General features: G+C 50.1%; 1 protein-coding gene across 1 annotated transcript in view; it reads left to right on the top strand.

The window, feature by feature from the left end:
- Positions 1 to 18,448, top strand: part of PLEKHG4B (pleckstrin homology and RhoGEF domain containing G4B) — a 65,200-nt gene that overhangs the window by 10,765 nt on the left and 35,987 nt on the right. Inside the window, 1 exon segment of the mRNA XM_027125365.1 lies at positions 10,707 to 10,904. Coding sequence (XP_026981166.1) covers positions 10,707 to 10,904 — 198 coding nt within the window.

Here is an 18,448-nt window from a genome sequence, read left to right on the forward strand (position 1 = left end):
GGGGCAGTTTGGTGGCAGGGAGGGTGCATGAAAAGCACCGTTTAGCATTGCAAGTACACACAGTGCGGGTTTCTTATTAGAATATCTGTTTTGTTCTTCTAATCATGCATATAGAGTTTGCATTTCCCTTAAAATACCTTAAATTTTGCTTAAACGTGCTGTCACTTACCTCTACATTCCTGCACTCCAATATGGCCTCGTGAGGTGTCCCTGTAGTGCTTTCCCTGCTAGAATGTCTGCAGACTTGAAGCTTTCACCCCACCTTCCTTCTGGAAAAAGCAAGGGTGCTCCAGCGCAGGCCCAGGCCCAGCCCCAATTCCCAAACAACCTCAGCCCAGTGTCAGCAGTCTTCACCTGTCCCACCAAAACTAAAGATTAAGGCTAAATCATGAGGTCCTTTAAGAAAGCACAGGAGCCACGTGGAAAAGCCCAGACGTTGTGGGCGTCCTGCCTCAGTGGTTAGTATCAAGTTAGGAGCCGGTAGCAGCTACCTTAGGGCGCCATCAGGCGAGGAGCAGGGCCAGCCTGAGGGGCACTCTTCCAGGGTTCCTGCACCCTTGTTTGAAGAACCCCAGTCAGACTAGTTCCCAACTTTCCTCGCAGCTGCTGTGTCACAGCTGTGGTCGGGGGTCCCCACTCAGAGGATGCTTTGGAAAGATGTTAGGTAACACTTTAAACCTAGTAGTGCAAACATACAATATCACACTCCCACTTCCCGTCTCTGTACCTGCTGCTTCTTTATTTATGTAGGAATGTAATCAAAAGTGTAAAAAGAAAAGCAAGCAAAGAAAAAAAAAACCATGTAATTGGTGATTTAGGTGAAATCGGCTGTCAGATCTACAATTTAGAAAAATTAATTTCAGTCATCCATTGAGTGTCGTCTAGAATTAGTTTTTTCTCTGTTGGAAACATGCGAAAGGCGTAGGGAGGCCAGGTGTGCTGGCTGAAGACAGGATGCCAGGCAGGCAGACGCCCGCAAAGCAGCTGGACTCAGGCAAAAGGGAACCTGCTTTTGAAGGTGTTTTGTTTTGGCTCAGTTTAACAGTGATGTGAACAAAAAAGGACAACAAAACCTTGGAGGGATGAAAATGAGTTTTTATCTTTGGACGTGAGAAGCCACACGTCTGATTGAGCTGACAAATTTCAAGAGCACTTTTCTTTCCTGACAAAGGGTTTTCCAGATAAATTAAGCAGGAAAGAATGGCTCCTATCAATTTTTCTCCGAAAGAACTGTAAATATGGCTGCAGAGGCAAACGGTGTCCATTGGCCGAGCAGCCCAAACTCGTCTGCAGGCCCCGAAGCTCGCGCACACTCTGCTGGGACTGGGTCTCCACGGAGGACCCGGGGTAGAAAAGTTTGGTTTGCTGTAATGAAGACTACGGGAGATTTTTCTAAGTTGACGTGACCTTTTCTGGTTTAGAATGAACAAAACTCTTACTTCCAGCTGAAATCATATTTCATCACGAGGACACCAATCTGGACTGATGGTGGTTAATGGCAGTTCTGCACACTTTTTATCGAACACCTTCAAAGAACTAAATGAACTAAGAGCTAAATTCAGCCAAAATGCCTTAAAAGCCAACATTTCATTGTCAGTTTGCATTTTGTACTAAAAAATGAAAAGCTCTGAAGTCCTTTCGAGATGAAATACGTTGTTACCTTGTGGAATAATTGGTGGAGTAGATTCATCGTAACCTTTCCATTTTACAAATGGAGAAACCAGAAGTGCAGAAATCTCGGGGACTCTGTGCTGTGCCACAGCTGCTATAGACCAGGGCTGACATTTACACGCCCTAGCCTCAGCCAGGGGATGCCCTCCACCACCTGGCCAGACTCCTCTTCCTTGGCCCCTCCACACCAGCCCCCTCTGGCCCTTCCTTCCTTTGCTTCCCCGGGAGGTCCGTTTCCCCTCTGTGCTGAGGGCAGGACCATGTCTGTCGGACTGACCACCGTGGGATCAGCAGGTGAACAGTAAGCAGGGGGTCGCTCCCTGGTCACTGCTGGTGCAATGGGTTCCTGAGCCCAGGGCAGGCTCTGCTGGTGCAATGGGTTCCTGAGCCCAGGGCAGGCTTTGGTCTGGGACTTTGTGTTCACAGCTGCTTCTGTCCTGGGTAAAGACCAAGTGAACATGTGATCGGGCTTCCCATGTGCGTCCATCATTGTCTGACGGATGCTGTGTGAAAGACCCTCCCAAGATTTTCACAGCCCCCGACTTTGGGAGCTTCTCGATGCCTCATGAGGCTCTGCTCCCGGCCCCGCCTCTCGGGGCTCGGTCACCCAGGAAGCTCCAGCTCAGGACTGTGGAGACAGCTCTGTCCCTGCAGGTGCACTGCAGAACACCTGTCCAGGGGGCCCCTCGGTGGAGATGTGTGCCCTGCCCGCCCTCGTGGGAGGTGTCCCCCGGACGCTGTGGTCACCAGTGACCCTGAGTCCCAGGAATCATCACATCGACTCTATCTGTGATCAGGTAAATCATGGAATGGCCCCCCTCTGGTGCTGCGCGGCTCGTGGAAGGTTCAAGGTGGAGCACGAGCCTGCTTGCAGAGCTTCTGCCAGAACTGGCATCCACGCGGCCACGCCTGATGCGGGCGGGCAGGGCGCACCGTCCTCCCTGGGGAAGCAGGGGTCCCTGAACAACAGCCCCACAGAGGGTTTGCCCTGTTTTCTGCCAGCTCGGCACCTTAGTGGAACACATTTGCTCTGTCCAGCATCCTGGAGACTGACTGCCCCCCAGAGGGATCTTTCCATGTAAGTTAAGCTCTCTTAGAGTCCGAGCTTCTGTGTCATAAACGTTTGGTCCAACATTCCTCTGCCTTTCTCTTCTAAAGATGCTGTGGCTGTAACTCCGCTCCATCAACAGGCAGGGTGGGCCACACGGTGCACTGGCTGAAAGCAGACCCTGGTTTTGGAGACACGGGACGAGAAGACAGTTAAGTGCTAAGTGAGCGATCTGAGCTCGCCTGGATTAGGGAGGCCGAGAAGCATTTGTGGAGGGTGTGAGGTGAGCTACAATGGCCCAAGGGTCAGGGCCCAAGAAGCACTGGCCGGGACACTGGCCGGGAGAGGAGCTTCACCCCACAGGTGGCAGGTGCTGCCGCCGCAGCCCAGGAAAGGCCCAAAGGTGGTGGCTGGATGGAGCGGTCCAGCTCCTGCTTCCCCAGCCAAGGACAGGCAGGTCACACCAATGTTGATCTTGTAAACCTCCCTTCCCCCAGGCCCTCCGCTTAGAGGCAGCTGCAGCAAGGCCGTCCTAAACCTCCAGTCCCCCGTGGATGGACGCCTCGCCCCCCCACCTCGGGATCGTCACATGAAGGGCCTCACTAGAGCTGGTTCCCATGTGCATCTCTGACTGTGGGACCCATCGGCACCTGAGAGTCGACCAGGTGGCAGGAGCTGCCGAGGCTGCTTCCCGCGGGCCTAGCGGTATTCCTGCCCCTTGTTATGAAACCCTGCTCTGGCTTCATAGTTCATTGAACCCTTAGAACCCAACTCCTGGACATCTGCTCAGAGGAGCCAGAATTTCACTGGAAACGACCGCCTTTTGCATCTGTCTTGACACCTGCAAGGGGTTTAACTAGAGACCCCCATCTCTGTTAGGCCCGCTGCTTCCTCTGCAGCCGGTAACCTTAGCAACGTTGGGGCGCTCTAACAGATAGCTGTGGAAGGTCCAGTTCAGGAAGGAAATCGCAGGTGTAGGAACCCTGGTTTACGCTCACTCAAGACCCTAAACCGGCAAGTCATTAATATCAGAAAAGACAGGGAGGGCTGGAGAGCCAACCGCAGCTCAGAGAACAGGCTCTCTTAGAGGCTCTGCTGACTGCCATGAGATTTAAGGACCCTTGTTTGAATATGAAAGAGCTAGGAATAGCATAAGGTGGTTCCTTCCTTAATTATTTTCAGTGACCTGAGGAAACACAGGCTGCTCTGTGGAGACACTGGGGCAGGTCCACGTCCAGCCCCCTCATTTCTTCAGATGAAGGTCCTGGTCCTTAGACTGAAATTTTCCTTTTGGGATTTTAAAAACACTTTAGGCCTAAATACAAAGAGTTGTTGTTTTTTGATACTAGCATGTTTATTTAATACCTTTGTTGTTAGTTTGATAGAGAAATCTGTAGGCAGTATTTAATGTTTAATGTAATGAATGTTTAGCACTGCATTTTTAAAAGTTTCAAATTAGAGAGTGTTTTCTCATGCCTCTTCTCTGCCAGCTACACGCGCTGCTGGATCCAGAGCAGATCTTGATGGAAAACAAGGCTGCAGAAGTGAGACACAGAGTCCAGGGAGGTGCATGGCAGGAGTGGGGCGAGGGTGTGTGTGCACGTGTGTGCATTGTGCGTGAGAAGGAGATGAAGGTGCAGGGCACAGTTCTCATGGGTGCATGCGTGTGTGCAGGTGGGCGTGTATGCATGTGTGCGTGTGTGTGTGCATGTGGGAAGGCCGAGGTACGGGGCGCAGTCCTGTCCGCTTGGCGTGCTCTGAGATTTGCTCAGTGCGGATTGTAGGCAGCAGGCTGGAATATGCGGCTTTCTGGGGCCTGCCCACTGGGACGTGCTGACGCAGACCTGCCTCTCTCAGGTTGTAGGAATTAAACACAACGGGCTCATCATCAATCTCGGCAGCTGTAAAGTTAGCTCCAGCCTCAGCCTCTCTCACTGCTGGAGGAGGGCGTGTGCCCACGAGGACAGGCCCTGGCGTCCACGGGACACTTCCTCCTGGGAACCTAGCCCACGCAGACACCCTCCTTGGCCCACTGGATGCTGCTGAACCCCCCCTCTCAGCTGCCCATCTCCCGTCCCAGGCACTCGGGCCCTGGCCCCTCTCAGCTGCCCATCTCCCGTCCCAGGCACTTGGGCCCTGGCCCCTCTCAGCTGCCCATCTCCCGTCCCAGGCCCTCGGGCCCTCGCCGCATCCTGTCCTCCTGCTGTGGGTTCCTGGATAGCACCTGGCTATCGCAGGAAGAGAGAAGGGATCCCTGGAATACTTCTCGCCCACAGCTGCCCCCTGCTTCCGTGGCAAGGCCAGCCTGGACCCCGGGCTTGCCTGTCTGCTTGCCCTGTGCCCCCGCCTGCATGTCCTGCCCCTGGATCTGGCCTCGTTCCCTGGGGTCAGGTTTTGGGGATCCCCTCCCCTGCAGACTGTGAGTTAGTGAAGGGCAGAGTTTCCCTGGGCAGGGGCTTGCTGGCTGTGTTGGTGTGGACAGAGGGAAGGAGCTGGGCCAGCCGTGGGCATCCTGAGGACATAGCCTGGTATGGGAAGGGCGCCTCTGGCCAGATCACAGTGGTGTCCGTCACCAGCATGAGACGTCACCACGAGGCCCAGTGCTCAGCCAGGCCACCCCCAGGTCCTGAGAATTCTGGGTGGGACTGTAGCATCAGACCTGGGTCCCAGGTGGGCCAGTGTCCCTGGGCTTCAGGGAGGACAGGCACTGCAGTGAGAGCAGTGAAGCCATGCCCCTCCTGCACAGTCACCACCCTGGGCTCAGTTATAACTGAGGTTTAAGAGGTGGCTGTTGGATGGGCTGTGGAATTCAGAGAGAAAGGGTCTCAGCAGTCGAGGGCTCCCTGGAGCCCCCTCCCCAGCTGCTGGCACCCACAGTCTCCCGGAGGCTTCCTGTGCCAATTCCGTTAGAACGCGGGTCAGGAGAGCTAGACGTGTGCCGGAGGCGGCTGCTCACCAAGGCCCAGGGCCTCTAACGCTAGGCCAGCGGGATTTGGGGCGCACGATGCTTTCGGTGGCCTCCGAACTCTTCCGGGAGCCTAGAGCGCGGGCCTCAAGAGGCCAGGCGCTTTCCCTTCCCCACGCTTCCCTCCCTGTACAGGTCTGGGCTTAGAAGCATCTTCAGCCTCCACAGCCGGGAGGGCCACGAAGCCCTAACACGCAGCCGCTGGCCAGTGGAGAGCAGGGCCGGGTGTGGACAGGCTGGATGCAGCCAGATCTGGTATAGACAGGCTAGCACACCAGCCCAGCCAAGGGGACCAGGCTTCCTAGACAGGTTTCCTTTGACTCAAAGGTGGTTTCTGGGTCTCTGCACACAGGAAATCAGAGATGGCCATCGGGGCCCTGGACAGGACACCGGGGGCCGTCACTGGGCCCTTGCAGGAAGGAGGCCTCTGTTAAGAGTAGCTGAGTGGCTGTAACCAGGTCGGCTGCCCAGAGCAGCCCTCCGGGGGAGTGTGGGTTGCATGCCAGCCTCCTCATTCATGCCGATGGGGCTGAGAAAGTGGCCATTGATGGAAAGTGGGCCACAGGGAGGCCCACTGTGGGCACCCCTCCCACCCCCGGGGCCCCTGCTCGGACGGACTGCCGGAAGGGTTCCAGTGTCCCATGATGGGTACCTGCTGCCGCCCTTACAGCCTGAGTTTTCTTTATAAAATCTGGCCAAGGCAAAGGCCACAGTGGTGAATTTCTGGGGTGGAAGTGCCTGGCTGACAGGCACCCCAGCTCCGATGGTCTCATCCTAGGCTGTGCGCCATCTGGGGTGTGGCTGGGGGCTGGTCATGGGGATGCAGGAGGGGCCGACTCCCAGACGAGAAGGGGGCCCTTTGTGACCACTGCCCTCCCCCCCACCCAGCCACCCAGGGATGGTGCCTCTGGGACGGTGCCCCAGCCCACTTTCTGTTTGCTCTCTGCACCCTGACATCAGCACACTGTGGATTTTCAGAGCGAGGTGACATGACTGTGTCCTGGAGAAGCCCCCCAGCCTGGCTGAGGGGGGTGGACAGGACTGGCTGCCCGGTCTTCCCCTTACCCCATCTAAGACCGCGTCCTGTGTCCTAGACGCGCCCTACTGTCCCTGGGCGTGATGACCCAGACGTCAAGGGGTCACCCACAAGATTGGGCATCTGGGCTCCTTGGTCGTCAGGGTGGCCGCAGGGCAGGCGTCCCCAAGGTGGCTGTGCCGATGCCTCTGACTTCCTTGCACTCTCTGTCCCCATCGCGATGTGAGGGGCTGCACTGGGTCAGAGGCCAGCGCATGTCTGTTCAGGATAGTGGGCGAGGGTCTCGGAACTTGGTCTGTGCGCCACCTGCTGGGGACCCTCTCTATCCAGCACTCTGTCGTCTTGGGTGCCTTCCCTGGGGTGGCCCCTGCAGACCCTCTCCTGACGTGTGCGCTGCCTTGCCACGGCTGCAGACGGCCTGCGGCTCCATCCTGGGTTCACACCCTCACTCATCCTCAGGGACGCTGCACTTGAATTGAAACGTGAGCACCGCACAGCGGACCAGCCTCAGCTGCATCTCTGCAGCCAGCCGGCCCCTGGACGGGCACCCTGCTGGTCCCTCGCCCGTGCAGCTGGCATCCTTCAGTCAGCACAAGCCTCCAAGTGAGAAGAAACTCCGTTTGCTGTGACATTTGCCTGTTGCTTGCCCCCGGGAGGGAGAAGCAGGTTGTTTCCAGCGGGCATCTTTCCCGAGTCCCTGCGACCGGCCGCCACTAGGCCCCAGCCTCTGTCTCCCCTCCTGCAGCACACGCGAGCTTAGAGGGTCACGGGGCGGGCCTGTGCACCGAGACTGCGTCCTCTCCTGCAGGCGCAGGGCAGGAGGAGCTTACTGCCACGAAGTCACTCTCATGTCACCCCAATTTTACTAAACTTAGCGGGGGGAAAAAAATCCTTCGTCAAGAGTGAAGCTTTACAATGTTTCTCCAGATGTAAATTTTCTGTTGTTAAAAGGAAAAAGCAGTTCTGCTGTCGGCCAGATAACACAGGATTCTCAGTGCAGCGGAATGGTAATCAAATGTCTTCACACCAGTGCTGTCTCAGCCATCCCACTAATGTGTGTTCACACTTGTCACAGTCTAAGGCACGGTTAGACTTATGATCAAGTAAACAGGCATAGTCCTACGCTCTGAAGCCAGCCATGTCCGTATGTGCATTTGCTTCAGACGGGAATCCTGAGTCGTTTCAGAAGTCAGCCCTTTCCTGTCTACTTGGGATGATTTGCTGGTTTGCCAGGTTTTGGTGAATGGGTGAGTTGTACCGTATGGAGAGCGGGGCCAGGTGGAAACAGAAATGCTCAACGGACATCCTCCCTCCCTGTGTCCACTCTCCCTCCTCTGCCTCTGCATCCAGAGGCCTGGGGACTATTTTAAGGATTTGCCCACTTGGCTCCCTACTTACCTAGGTGTACACACACACAGAGACACCCCACAAAGGCACACACATAGACGCCCGCATGCACAGACACACACACAGACACCCCACACTCACACACAGACACACACACACGCACAGCCCAGCGAACATCACGGAAGACGTTGCTAAACAGACAGATGTACCAGATGATGGAACTTCACCCTTTACGATACTGAAACAATGTTCTCTTTTTAAGAATTTCTTATGGAAATCTTTCTGAAACATACTGTATACTTTGCTGTTTTCTTAAGCAGAATTGAATGTATTCAAGGTAATGTGGTTTTGCTATAATGTAATGGTTCCTGCCTCTCTGCTCTCAGGCTCCTGTATGTCTGCTGCCGCCTGCTATAATTTGTGTGCAGGTAGGAACATTTGCCTATACCGAGCACGCCAGCCTGGGGCACCCTTCAGGCTGCAGGGTGGTTCGTGTCTGTTCTGGGCTGCAGGCCCTGGATGTCCACCTCCGGTCAGGTAACCTGGCTGGTGCATCAGAACTCTCTTCCCAAGGACAGGAGTGAGCCCCGTCACCAGGGTGGCAGGGGGCTCCCACGGCAGTTCCCAGAGAGCGGCGACAGTCGGACAGGGCTGCGCAGGCAGCGCCCTCGGGCACGCGAGCGCGGGAGAGTCTGGAGGAGCCGCTCCCTTGGCTTTCCCGAGGCTTCCTCGACTGACCTAACCTGGGAAGTGGCCTCTCGGACGGCAGGCAGCTCCCCTTGGGCAGCTCTTGCCAGGACCAGGCTCCGAGTGGGGGGACCGCACAGGGCATGGGGGCTGGTGGAGGGGTGTCCCCCAGGCTGAGTGCGGGCCCAGACCCCGTCACCACGGGAACCGAAGGGCAGAGAAGCAGCCGGGGAGGCCGTTGCTGCCCCGTGGGTGACCAAGGCTGTGGGATCTCAAGGAGCGTTCCCTTCTCCCCGACACTGGTCAGTTTGCAGAAGGTGAGCTGGTGAGGTGGGGGCCGATATCCTGCTGACCACGGGCGACCGAGGAGTCGGGACCTGCCCCGCAGGTCGGGGGGAGGAATGGGCCTGGGTTTGGGCATCTGAGCAGCGTCTCTCCCGGGGAGGGCCTGAAGTTTGCATTTCAGTTCAAAGTAGGCCCTTAGAAACTGTGCTCCGGGCCGCACCCCACCTCCTTTCAGCCGGTTTGTATCTCTAGTAACTTCCGGGAAGGCTGAGGCCTGCCCCCACTCCAGACCAGCTCCGTTCAGTCCCTGGACTGACGTTTGTCTGTGGCTCAGGTGTGATTTGAGTTCTTGGAAGCCAGAGCACGTGGCACTTTGGGGAAGAATCAGTATTTAGAGAATTCCTACTGACAAGGGAGTGGCCCTGTCTGGCGGGGGGCAGGACGTGGCAGGAAGGCCTGTGCGGGCCTGGGGGCCTCACCAGGCTGACCGGGAGGTGGAGGGCTTCCAGCCTCTGAACCGACCCTGCAGCACACGGCTCCCGCCTCCCGCCTCCCGCCTCCCGCCTCCCGCCTCCCGGCCCTCGGCTCCTGGCTGCCGGCTCCGGGTCCCAGCTCCCGGCTCCCGGCTCCTGGCTCCCGGCTCTCGGCTCTCGGCTCTCGGGCAGCACAGATGGCTTCTCTTCGAGTCCTCATTTACTGCAGACTTAGAGGATGCACTGCTTTATTTTCAGTTTCCTTGGGAAAGTATGATTAGCCATTCAGAGGAGTCTCAGACAGTAATCATTGTTCCTTTAAAAATCAATTATGCAATTTTAACCTCTTTGGCTTTTAACTGTTATTTATGGCCTTGCATTTCTTCTCCAAACAAATAAACCTTATGGCATTCCTCAGGAAACGTTACATCTAAAAATAGAATTAAGTATTTTTTAAACTAAAAGCTCTCTGTCTTTATATAAAAGCATGTTGCACCAAAATTTAAAGGGGAAATCAGATACCAATGATAGCTGTTTTTGGAATGACTGAATGAGCACAATTCTGGGATTATGATGCAGGATGCCCTAATGGTTTCTATTTAAATTTAAAAAAATCATCAGTACAAGTAAAATGTATTTCCTAGGATGAACTTCTTTTCTGAGTATAAAATGGCATATGGACCAGCTCTGTCCTCCCCACAAGGGCCCCCCATTCCCTATGCAGAGCCAGGAGTGCTGGGGAAGGGGGAAGCCCCTGAGAAATTCCCCACGCTCCACGGAAGATCCTAAAAAGCATCATTTAAGGTGCGTGTTTCAGAATTTGATGAGATGGAACTTATGTCAGACCAAACTTGGTGGTGCCTCCCGTGATAACAATGACAGCCGTCACTCACAGGCATTAGATAGGGTTCCCCTCGTGGGCACAGGTGTCAGGTGTACCCGTTACAGACATGGGCACTTCCTCAGATGCTTCTGCTCTGTGACAATGTGAGGACCAACCGATCCTCCCCGACAGGAACTCTTCTCTGTGCTGGGGATTCGCCCATACCTCCTGTGTTTCACAAAGATAACTCACGTCCCCGGACATACAACAGGTGCCTTCACAGTGGACACCTCAGTGCTAGCCTGTGAAGGTGTCCAGTGCACCTGTCTTATTAGATGTATTAAATTTCGCAAACCTCTCTTCCACCTCAGGACCTGGAATCCCTCGACACCTACATACAGAACACACTCTCTGCCCTCTACCCACCTTTCGAGGCCACGGCAGCCACAGTGCTCTGGCAGCTGCTCAGCGTGGCCGAGAAGCTCTACGGTGGGGACGGGCTGCGCTGCCTCCTGGACTTCCTCATCCCAGCCAAGAGGGCCCTGCAGCACCTGCAGCGGGAGGCCCGTGTGAGTACCTCCTCGGGGATGGAGCCCGTGTGAGTACCTCCTCGGGGATGGAGCCCGTGTGAGTACCTCCTCAGGGATGGGGCCCGTGTGAGGCCCGCCCGCTCACTTTTGACTAGGGAGAAGACACAGGCAGGGTTTTAATCTGGTAGCTGGAAAATACCTCATCTGAGCCGTAGGGATTTTAGATCCAGGGGAATACACTGGTGAAAGAAGCAAAGGAGGAGGATATGCTTCTGTGCATTTCAGACTAATCCAGGGGTTAAGCGGACATCCTTCAAGTGAGCATTTGTTGTTTTCTTTCTGAAAGAAAGCAGGGTATTATTAAAAAATAAAAATAAATTGTAGTCTCAGCCATTGTTTTGGTAGCATTTAAACACATGACTGGGGAAACCGTCCCATTTTCCTCTGTTCCATTGGTCCTTTGGGCACTGGCTCCGCTTACTCCCTTTGGCTTCTGGCTCCACCTTTTCCTGGTTCCAAATAATTGGTGAAATAAGGCCTATGTCCCAGAACCAGGGCTTCTCAACCTGCCAGTGAGCATGGACCCCACTGTCCGCAGGCTTCTCTCTGGTGCCCCAGGGGACTCTCGCTGCAGTCTATGTACGAAGGGACTGAGTCCCCCTCCTGAGTAGTCATCTCAGGATGTACGGGAGCAGTTCCAGTAACACAGACAGACCCTGCTGAGTGAATCTCTTATGTGTTTACTTATTTGGAGGATATTTTTATTGTAGGTTGTTTCTGAGGCAGTGTTAAAACTAATGACAGCCACGTTGCAGGTGTGTTGCAGTGAACTGCTGCAGAGATCATGGCGAGATCTTAAAAAGTAAGACCTTTATTAATCAGCACCTTCTACTGCTCCATTCATATTGAATTAGGGCTTTTTGAAAAACTACCACTGGGCCACTTTGATTTCTTAAACTCGTTGAATGCCTTTTAACTGAGTGTGGTAGAGAAATGACCATGGATATCCTCGATTTAATTCTTGGTTCGCAGTAGTCTGCCTAGAGGGTATTTCCTTCATGATTATGTACCTTTTGCACATGTAAAGGGTGTTTATTGATAGGGAAGAAGCAGAGAAATTTGCCTGTCAGGAGATTAAAAGCAGCACACACAACCAAGCTGCATTAAGTTGGATCTGAAAACACTTGCTCCCTTTCAAAGGCGTGTCTTGAAAAGCTTTTCTGAGCTAATGTTTTGTCTTCTTTCTTCTAATATTCTTTTTCCTTCCATTTTAACAAGTCATCACCCTTCCCACTTCCAAACTGCTTATCTTCTGAAAAAGCCATATGAATAATGTTACTCTTTAATATGATGCATATTTATAAGTATTTAAAAAGCATAAAATGAAATTTAGGGACAGCCTTACTATTTTCATCTTTATATTGCTTTTTATTTTTTAATTAAGAAATTAAAATTTGATCATCTGTATGACATCGGAGAAAATGAACTTATCTTGACAACTGTGAATATAAAAATACTTTAGTTAATGTAAATTCAATGCACTTTTTATTCATTTACCAAGTATCATCGAAGCATGTGGCTTGGAGATCATTATTAATCATATTAATTTTAAGATAAGTTTCTATGTTAACCTGAGAGTTCGATGACCACTATTTTCCCATCCCTCTGTAGAAACCAGACAGGCTTAAAATCACTGGCTGACTTATTTGTAACTTTGTTTCATCACGGTTTGTGTCAAAAAAATGCTTGGAGAAGTTTAAAGAAAAGTAATCAGAAGGCTTCCCTGGTGGCGCAGTGGTTGAGAGTCCGCCTGCCGATGCAGGGGACGCAGGTTCGTGCCCTGGTCCGGGAGGATCCCACATGCCGCGGAGCGGCTGGGCCCATGAGCCATGGCCGCTGGGCCTGCGCGTCCGGAGCCTGTGCTCTGCAACGGGAGAGGCCACAGCAGTGAGAGGCCCGCATACCGCAAAAAAAAAAAAAAAAGAAAAAAGAAAAAAAAGAAAAGTAATCAGATATAAAACAGAATGTTTCTGCAAGGGGGGAAAGCAGGGGCAAGGGATTAGAACTTAAAAAATGAAATCAAACGGAAATCAGAAAAGGAGAAGGGAATAAACAAGATAAAAACATGGAAATAAAAGTACAACATATATAATAACAGGTTGAAAATGGTAGGCCAGCAGAATTCTAACCAAGGATAATGGATGTAGCGATGTTCATAACAAACTAAATATAGTAAAAGGCAAATGCATTGATAGGGCTAGAGGACCATTCGATAATAATGCTGCTAACAACCAGGAAGGTGTAACAATCCGTAAACTCCTAACAACACAGCCTGAAAATGCTTGAAGCATAAACTGAGGGAATTACAAGTGGGAGATTTCGCCTCCCTCCAAAGCAAAGAGGAAAAGCAGCCACATATTACTTAAGATAAACATCTGAACACGATATCTCTCTCTGCTAATGAGCATGCGCGGAGTGCTGAGCCCAGCAATTTTAGAATACATATAGTTCCCAAGCACAGATGGAACCTTCTCCAAACTTAACCAAATTTGATAAAATTCTAGCCATGTTTTACCATTAGAAGATATACATTTATCTCAAGAATGTATACAATTAGAGAATATTAAAGAACATACATTCTTAAGCGTTCATATACATTTACCAAATTTGACCAGAATTGACCATTAGCAATAACATGGTAACAAATACCAAAGAATTGATTTCTTAAGACCACAAAGCAATAAAGCTAGAAATCAAGTTTTTAAAAGACACCCTTCTATTTGGAGATTTGTAAAGGTACTCCTAACAGAGAACCACAAAGGAAACTGGCAAAACAGAGCTGATGAACAGGTGAGTCGTATTTCCATCTAGGATGTAGAAGTGTATGAAAGACCTTTACTCTTGCCAAAACAACAAGAAATTCTGATATGAACCAAACAATTACACCTTCCTCTAAAGCCGTCCAAGACCTGTGGATACACAAAGAGCTAAAAGAACTTAACCGTGGAGTGGCAGTGCCTTCCTAAGTGAGCAAAGAGCAGAAGACGCGTTCATCCCTGGGGCGAGTCACTGAGGCTTCAGGGAGGACGGGCGACGAGCTGCCAGAGAAGGACCGTCTCTGCTCAGACCAGGAGGAACCGGGCTTCAGAGACCTCAGGGCTGGAGCACCAGGTTGGAGTCTGGAGGAGCCTCGAATGTAACGATGATCCTCTCTAACCCTAGAAATTCTCTGACAGAATAAGTGGAGACCGAGGGGTGGGACCAGAAAGCAAAATATATCAAAATCTTAAAATCACACAGTTGCAAAGTGTGGTTTCCAACTCTGGTCTCACGGTCTCACGGTCTCACGGTCTCACGGTCTCACGGTCTCACGGTCTCACGGTCTCACGGTCTTAAAATTTTCGTCTCATAGTTTTAACATGTCCCAGTTCAGAAGTCCAGCAGCAGTTGGTACCAGGCCTCCCTGGATGGAGAGTTGTGAACCCAACCCCTGGAGCACTTGAAACAGTTGGTAAACCGAAATTTCTGAAAGTTGAACCAAGCCTCAAGCAATGTAAATTTTATAAGCTATTCTTGGTGGCCAAGAGAGTCGGGGCTGAGCTGAAAAGTGAAGAGATACCTCACTGGACTCCTGGAGAGTTTAAAGCCACAACCCACCCCCAACTTGCTCTGTTTCTAAGTGCTTTAAACTGATAAACCCTTCATCCTAGCTGTCTAACAGAGTAAAGCTTTCCTCTTTCTAAAAACTATCAGCTTTAGGCAAAAGTTCAGGCATAAAATTTAAAAATTACAAAATGTGCAAAGGCACCAGATTATCAACCCATAAAAAGGAGAAAAAATTGTCAATAGAAAGAGACTCACAGACTACCCAGGTTTGGAATTATAAGGCCGACTTTTTAAAAACTATGATAAACATATTAAATAATCTACAAGTAAATATGGATGAAGTGGATGAAGAATTTCAGGAACGATTTGGAAACTGTAAAATGAGGACAAAATGGAAATCTTAGAACTAAAAATACTGTATCTGCAATAAAAAAAAAAAAAACTTACTGGATGGGACTAATGCAGACTGGATGCAGCAAAAGATAGGATACATGATTTGAAGACATGCCTGAAGAAACGAAGCAGATGGAAGCACAGAGAGGAGAGAGAGGAGGGGAAAAGGTGAGCAAGCGTTAGTAACTTACGGGAGTATCAGGTCAGACACATGTGCAAGAGGATTCCCAGAAGGGGAGGAGTGAGAAAATAGGGCCGAAAAAATATTTAAAGAAATATTGTTGGATAATTTAACAATTTGTTAAAAAACACAGATCTAACACATAGATCCAGGAAGCTCATCAGACCCGGAGCAGGATAAATACCAACAGAACAACACTTAGACACATTGTAATTAAATGCTGAAAACCCATCATCAAGGGGAAATCTTAACATACAGGGGCAGCGATAAGAATGATGGTGGCTTTTTATCAGAAGCATTGGACTTCAGAAGACAATGGAAAAATATCTTTAAAAAGTTAAAGGAAGAAAAGTCAACTTAAAATTCTATATACAGCAAAAAATATCTTTCAACAGGAAGATAAAGTAATGACATTTCCAGATAAATAAAAGAGTAGACTAGCACAGATGCTATGCAAGAAATGCTGAAGGGAGGTCTAGAGTCTGAAGGGATATGGTATCAGGCAGAAGCTCAGATCTACAGAAAAATGAGCACAAAGAAAGGTTAAATTTGTAAGTGTGAATTTCTTTTAAAAATTAGCGACCACACACACACACAAAAAATTACTGACCACTTAAAGCAATATATTGTGGGATTTATAACAAATGTAGCAATAAGACATATGACAGCAAAAGCACAAACTGCAGAAGGGAGTAAATCGAATTATAGCATTATAGCTTTATAATGCTAAAGTTATAAATTTGAAATTATAGCTTCAGCATTTCTTGCATAGCATCTGTGCTAGTCTACTCTTTTATTTATCTGGAAACGTCATTATTTTACCTTACTGCTGTAAGGTTCTTACATTGTTTTAAAATAATAAACTATTGCTTTAAGATAGACTGTGATAAGTTAAAGATGCATATCGTAATATTGAGAACAACCACTAAAAATAACACAGATAGGTATAACTCAAAGTTCAATAGAGGAAATAAATGGAATCTAAAAAATAGAAGAGGAGATAAAAGGAAGAACAAAGGTACAAAGGTAGGGCAAATAGAAATTTTATGCCAAGATGATAGATTTAATCCAGCCATGTCAATAATTATATTAAATGTCATTAAGTGAATTTAACATTCCAACTAAAATACAGAGATTGTCAGACTGGAAAAAAGGCAAGACCAACTAAATGCTAGTTATAAGAATTGCCCTTTAAATGCAAAGACAATCCAAAGACTGAAAGTAAAAGAATCAAAACAGACATACCATGTGGTCTGAGAAATGCAAAGCAAATGACAAGACACAAATTTTTGCTTACTAATGAGCAGAAAAATAGACAGGTTAGTATTCAGAGCAGAGAGAGTTCAGTACGATAGACAAGGTGACGCTCTTCTCATCGTGGTGAAAATTGAGATGACCTCTCTGGAAAGCAGTTGTTTTAATGAATGCAGAATCTTTAAATTGTCATGCACAATTTGACTCAGAAAGTTTAGCCACAGCAAGTGATCTAAAATGCAGGTCCAGGGCTTCCCTGGTGGCGCAGTGGTTGAGAGTCCGCCTGCCGATGCAGGGGACGTGGGTTCGTGCCCCGGTCCGGGAAGATCCCACATGCCGCGGAGCGGCTGGGCCCGTGAGCCATGGCCGCTGGGCCTGCGCGTCCGGAGCCTGTGCTCCGCAATGGGAGAGGCCACAGCAGTGAGAGGCCCGTGTACTCCAAAAACAAACAAACAAACAAACAAACAAAAATAAAATGCAGGTCCAGATTCATTCCCAATAATATGTGTTGCAATGTTACTTATAATAGTAAAAAACAGGTATACATTTTAGGAGAAAGGTTAAATCAATAATGTATAAATATGATGGATTAGTATACACAGATTGTGATATAATATTAAGCCAAAAAAAGGTTGTAAGTTTCTTTTATACCTGTCTTTTTTAACATACATTTTAAAAACAAGCACAAGGGACTTCCCTGGTGGCGCAGTGGTTAAGAATCCAACTGCCAATGCAGGGGACACGGGTTCAAGCCCTGGTCTGGGAATATCCCACATGCCGCGGAGCGGCTAAGCCTGTGCGCCGCAACTTCTGAGCCTGCGCTCTAGAGCCTGCGAGCCACAACTACTGAGCCCACGTGCCACAACTACTGAAGCTCATGTGCCTAGAGCCCGTGCTCCGCAACAAGAGAAGCCACCGCAACAAGGAGGCTGCTCGCCGCAACTAGAGAAAGCCCACACGCAGCAAGGAAGACCCAATGCAGCCACAAATAAATAAATAAAAAAAACAAGCACAAGAGGACATGCAGTGACCTCAGCGTGTTGTGCTGTTGAAGGCCCGTGAGTGTGGATACAGGGCAGTTCTGCTTGTTCTACTTTCTTCACTTTGGAAACACCCCCAATTAGCAAGATAGAAAGGAAACCTTAAAAAGTTGGAGATAAAAGGTGATGTTGTAGCCTATGGCAGCCTTAACTGACTGCTCCGGACCTGGGTGTGTAATTCTCAGCCCTGGCTGAAACATACAGACACTGAGGAGGCAGCAAGTTGCGTGTGGCAGCCAGACCCCATGCACAGAGCTCAGGCCAAGGGCACGTTGAAGAACACCTAGTCATCATCTGGGAGGCTGGTCAGTCTTCCTGAAATATGAACAAATATGTTCAGGTGCTTCTGGAGCCTGGTAATACGTTGTTGAGCGGACCACCTGGGCACCATCCTCTGCCACAGGGTCAGGGAGACAGGACCCCAACAGGCAGATAGTTGGGACAGTGTTCCACGGACACACGCAGAGGGAAGCTCGTCCCGCTGTGCCCAGTCAGGCCCAGGAAGGTCGCCTGCCCCCTTGCCCAGGACAGCCTGGACAGTGGATGGTCTGCACGGAGCAGCAGTATGTGAAGTTGTCGAGGGCCCAGGGAAGCTCAGCAGTAGTTTTCACATTTAATCCACAGCCAAGCCCCTGTTCTGGCTTTTCCAAGGGACCAGAAAAGTTGTGTTTTGTTTTGTTTTTAGTCACCCAAGCGGGAAAGGAATGCTGAGATTTTTGGAATATTGTAATAACTGATGTGATGCGTCTATGATGATTGAAAACCTGCTGTGATCTTGTGACATGCAGGTTCCTGAACCGCTTTGTGAAAGCTCCTTATAAAGAAAGACTCTGCACTTGTTTTTAGCAGCTGAACTGTAGCTCTTAAACAGTGAAGCCCACCCACCTCCTTTTGAATAAAAAAGCTTTGGTTCTAACACCTCTTCCTTGAAACACCTCAAACAACCTTTTTTTGATTTGTTTTGGGTTCTTTTTGGGTTTTTTTTTTTTTGGCTGCACCGCCCGGCTTGTAGGATCTTAGTTCCCTGATCAGGGACTGAACCCGGGCCCTCAGCAGTGAGAGCATGGAGCCCTAACCACTGGACCGCCAGGGAAGTCTCAAACAACCAT

This window comes from Aethalodelphis obliquidens, unplaced genomic scaffold, assembly GCF_003676395.1.
Source record: "Aethalodelphis obliquidens isolate GAN/ISIS:26980383/991018 unplaced genomic scaffold, ASM367639v1 scaffold29, whole genome shotgun sequence".
NCBI classification, from domain to species: domain Eukaryota; kingdom Metazoa; phylum Chordata; class Mammalia; order Artiodactyla; family Delphinidae; genus Aethalodelphis; species Aethalodelphis obliquidens.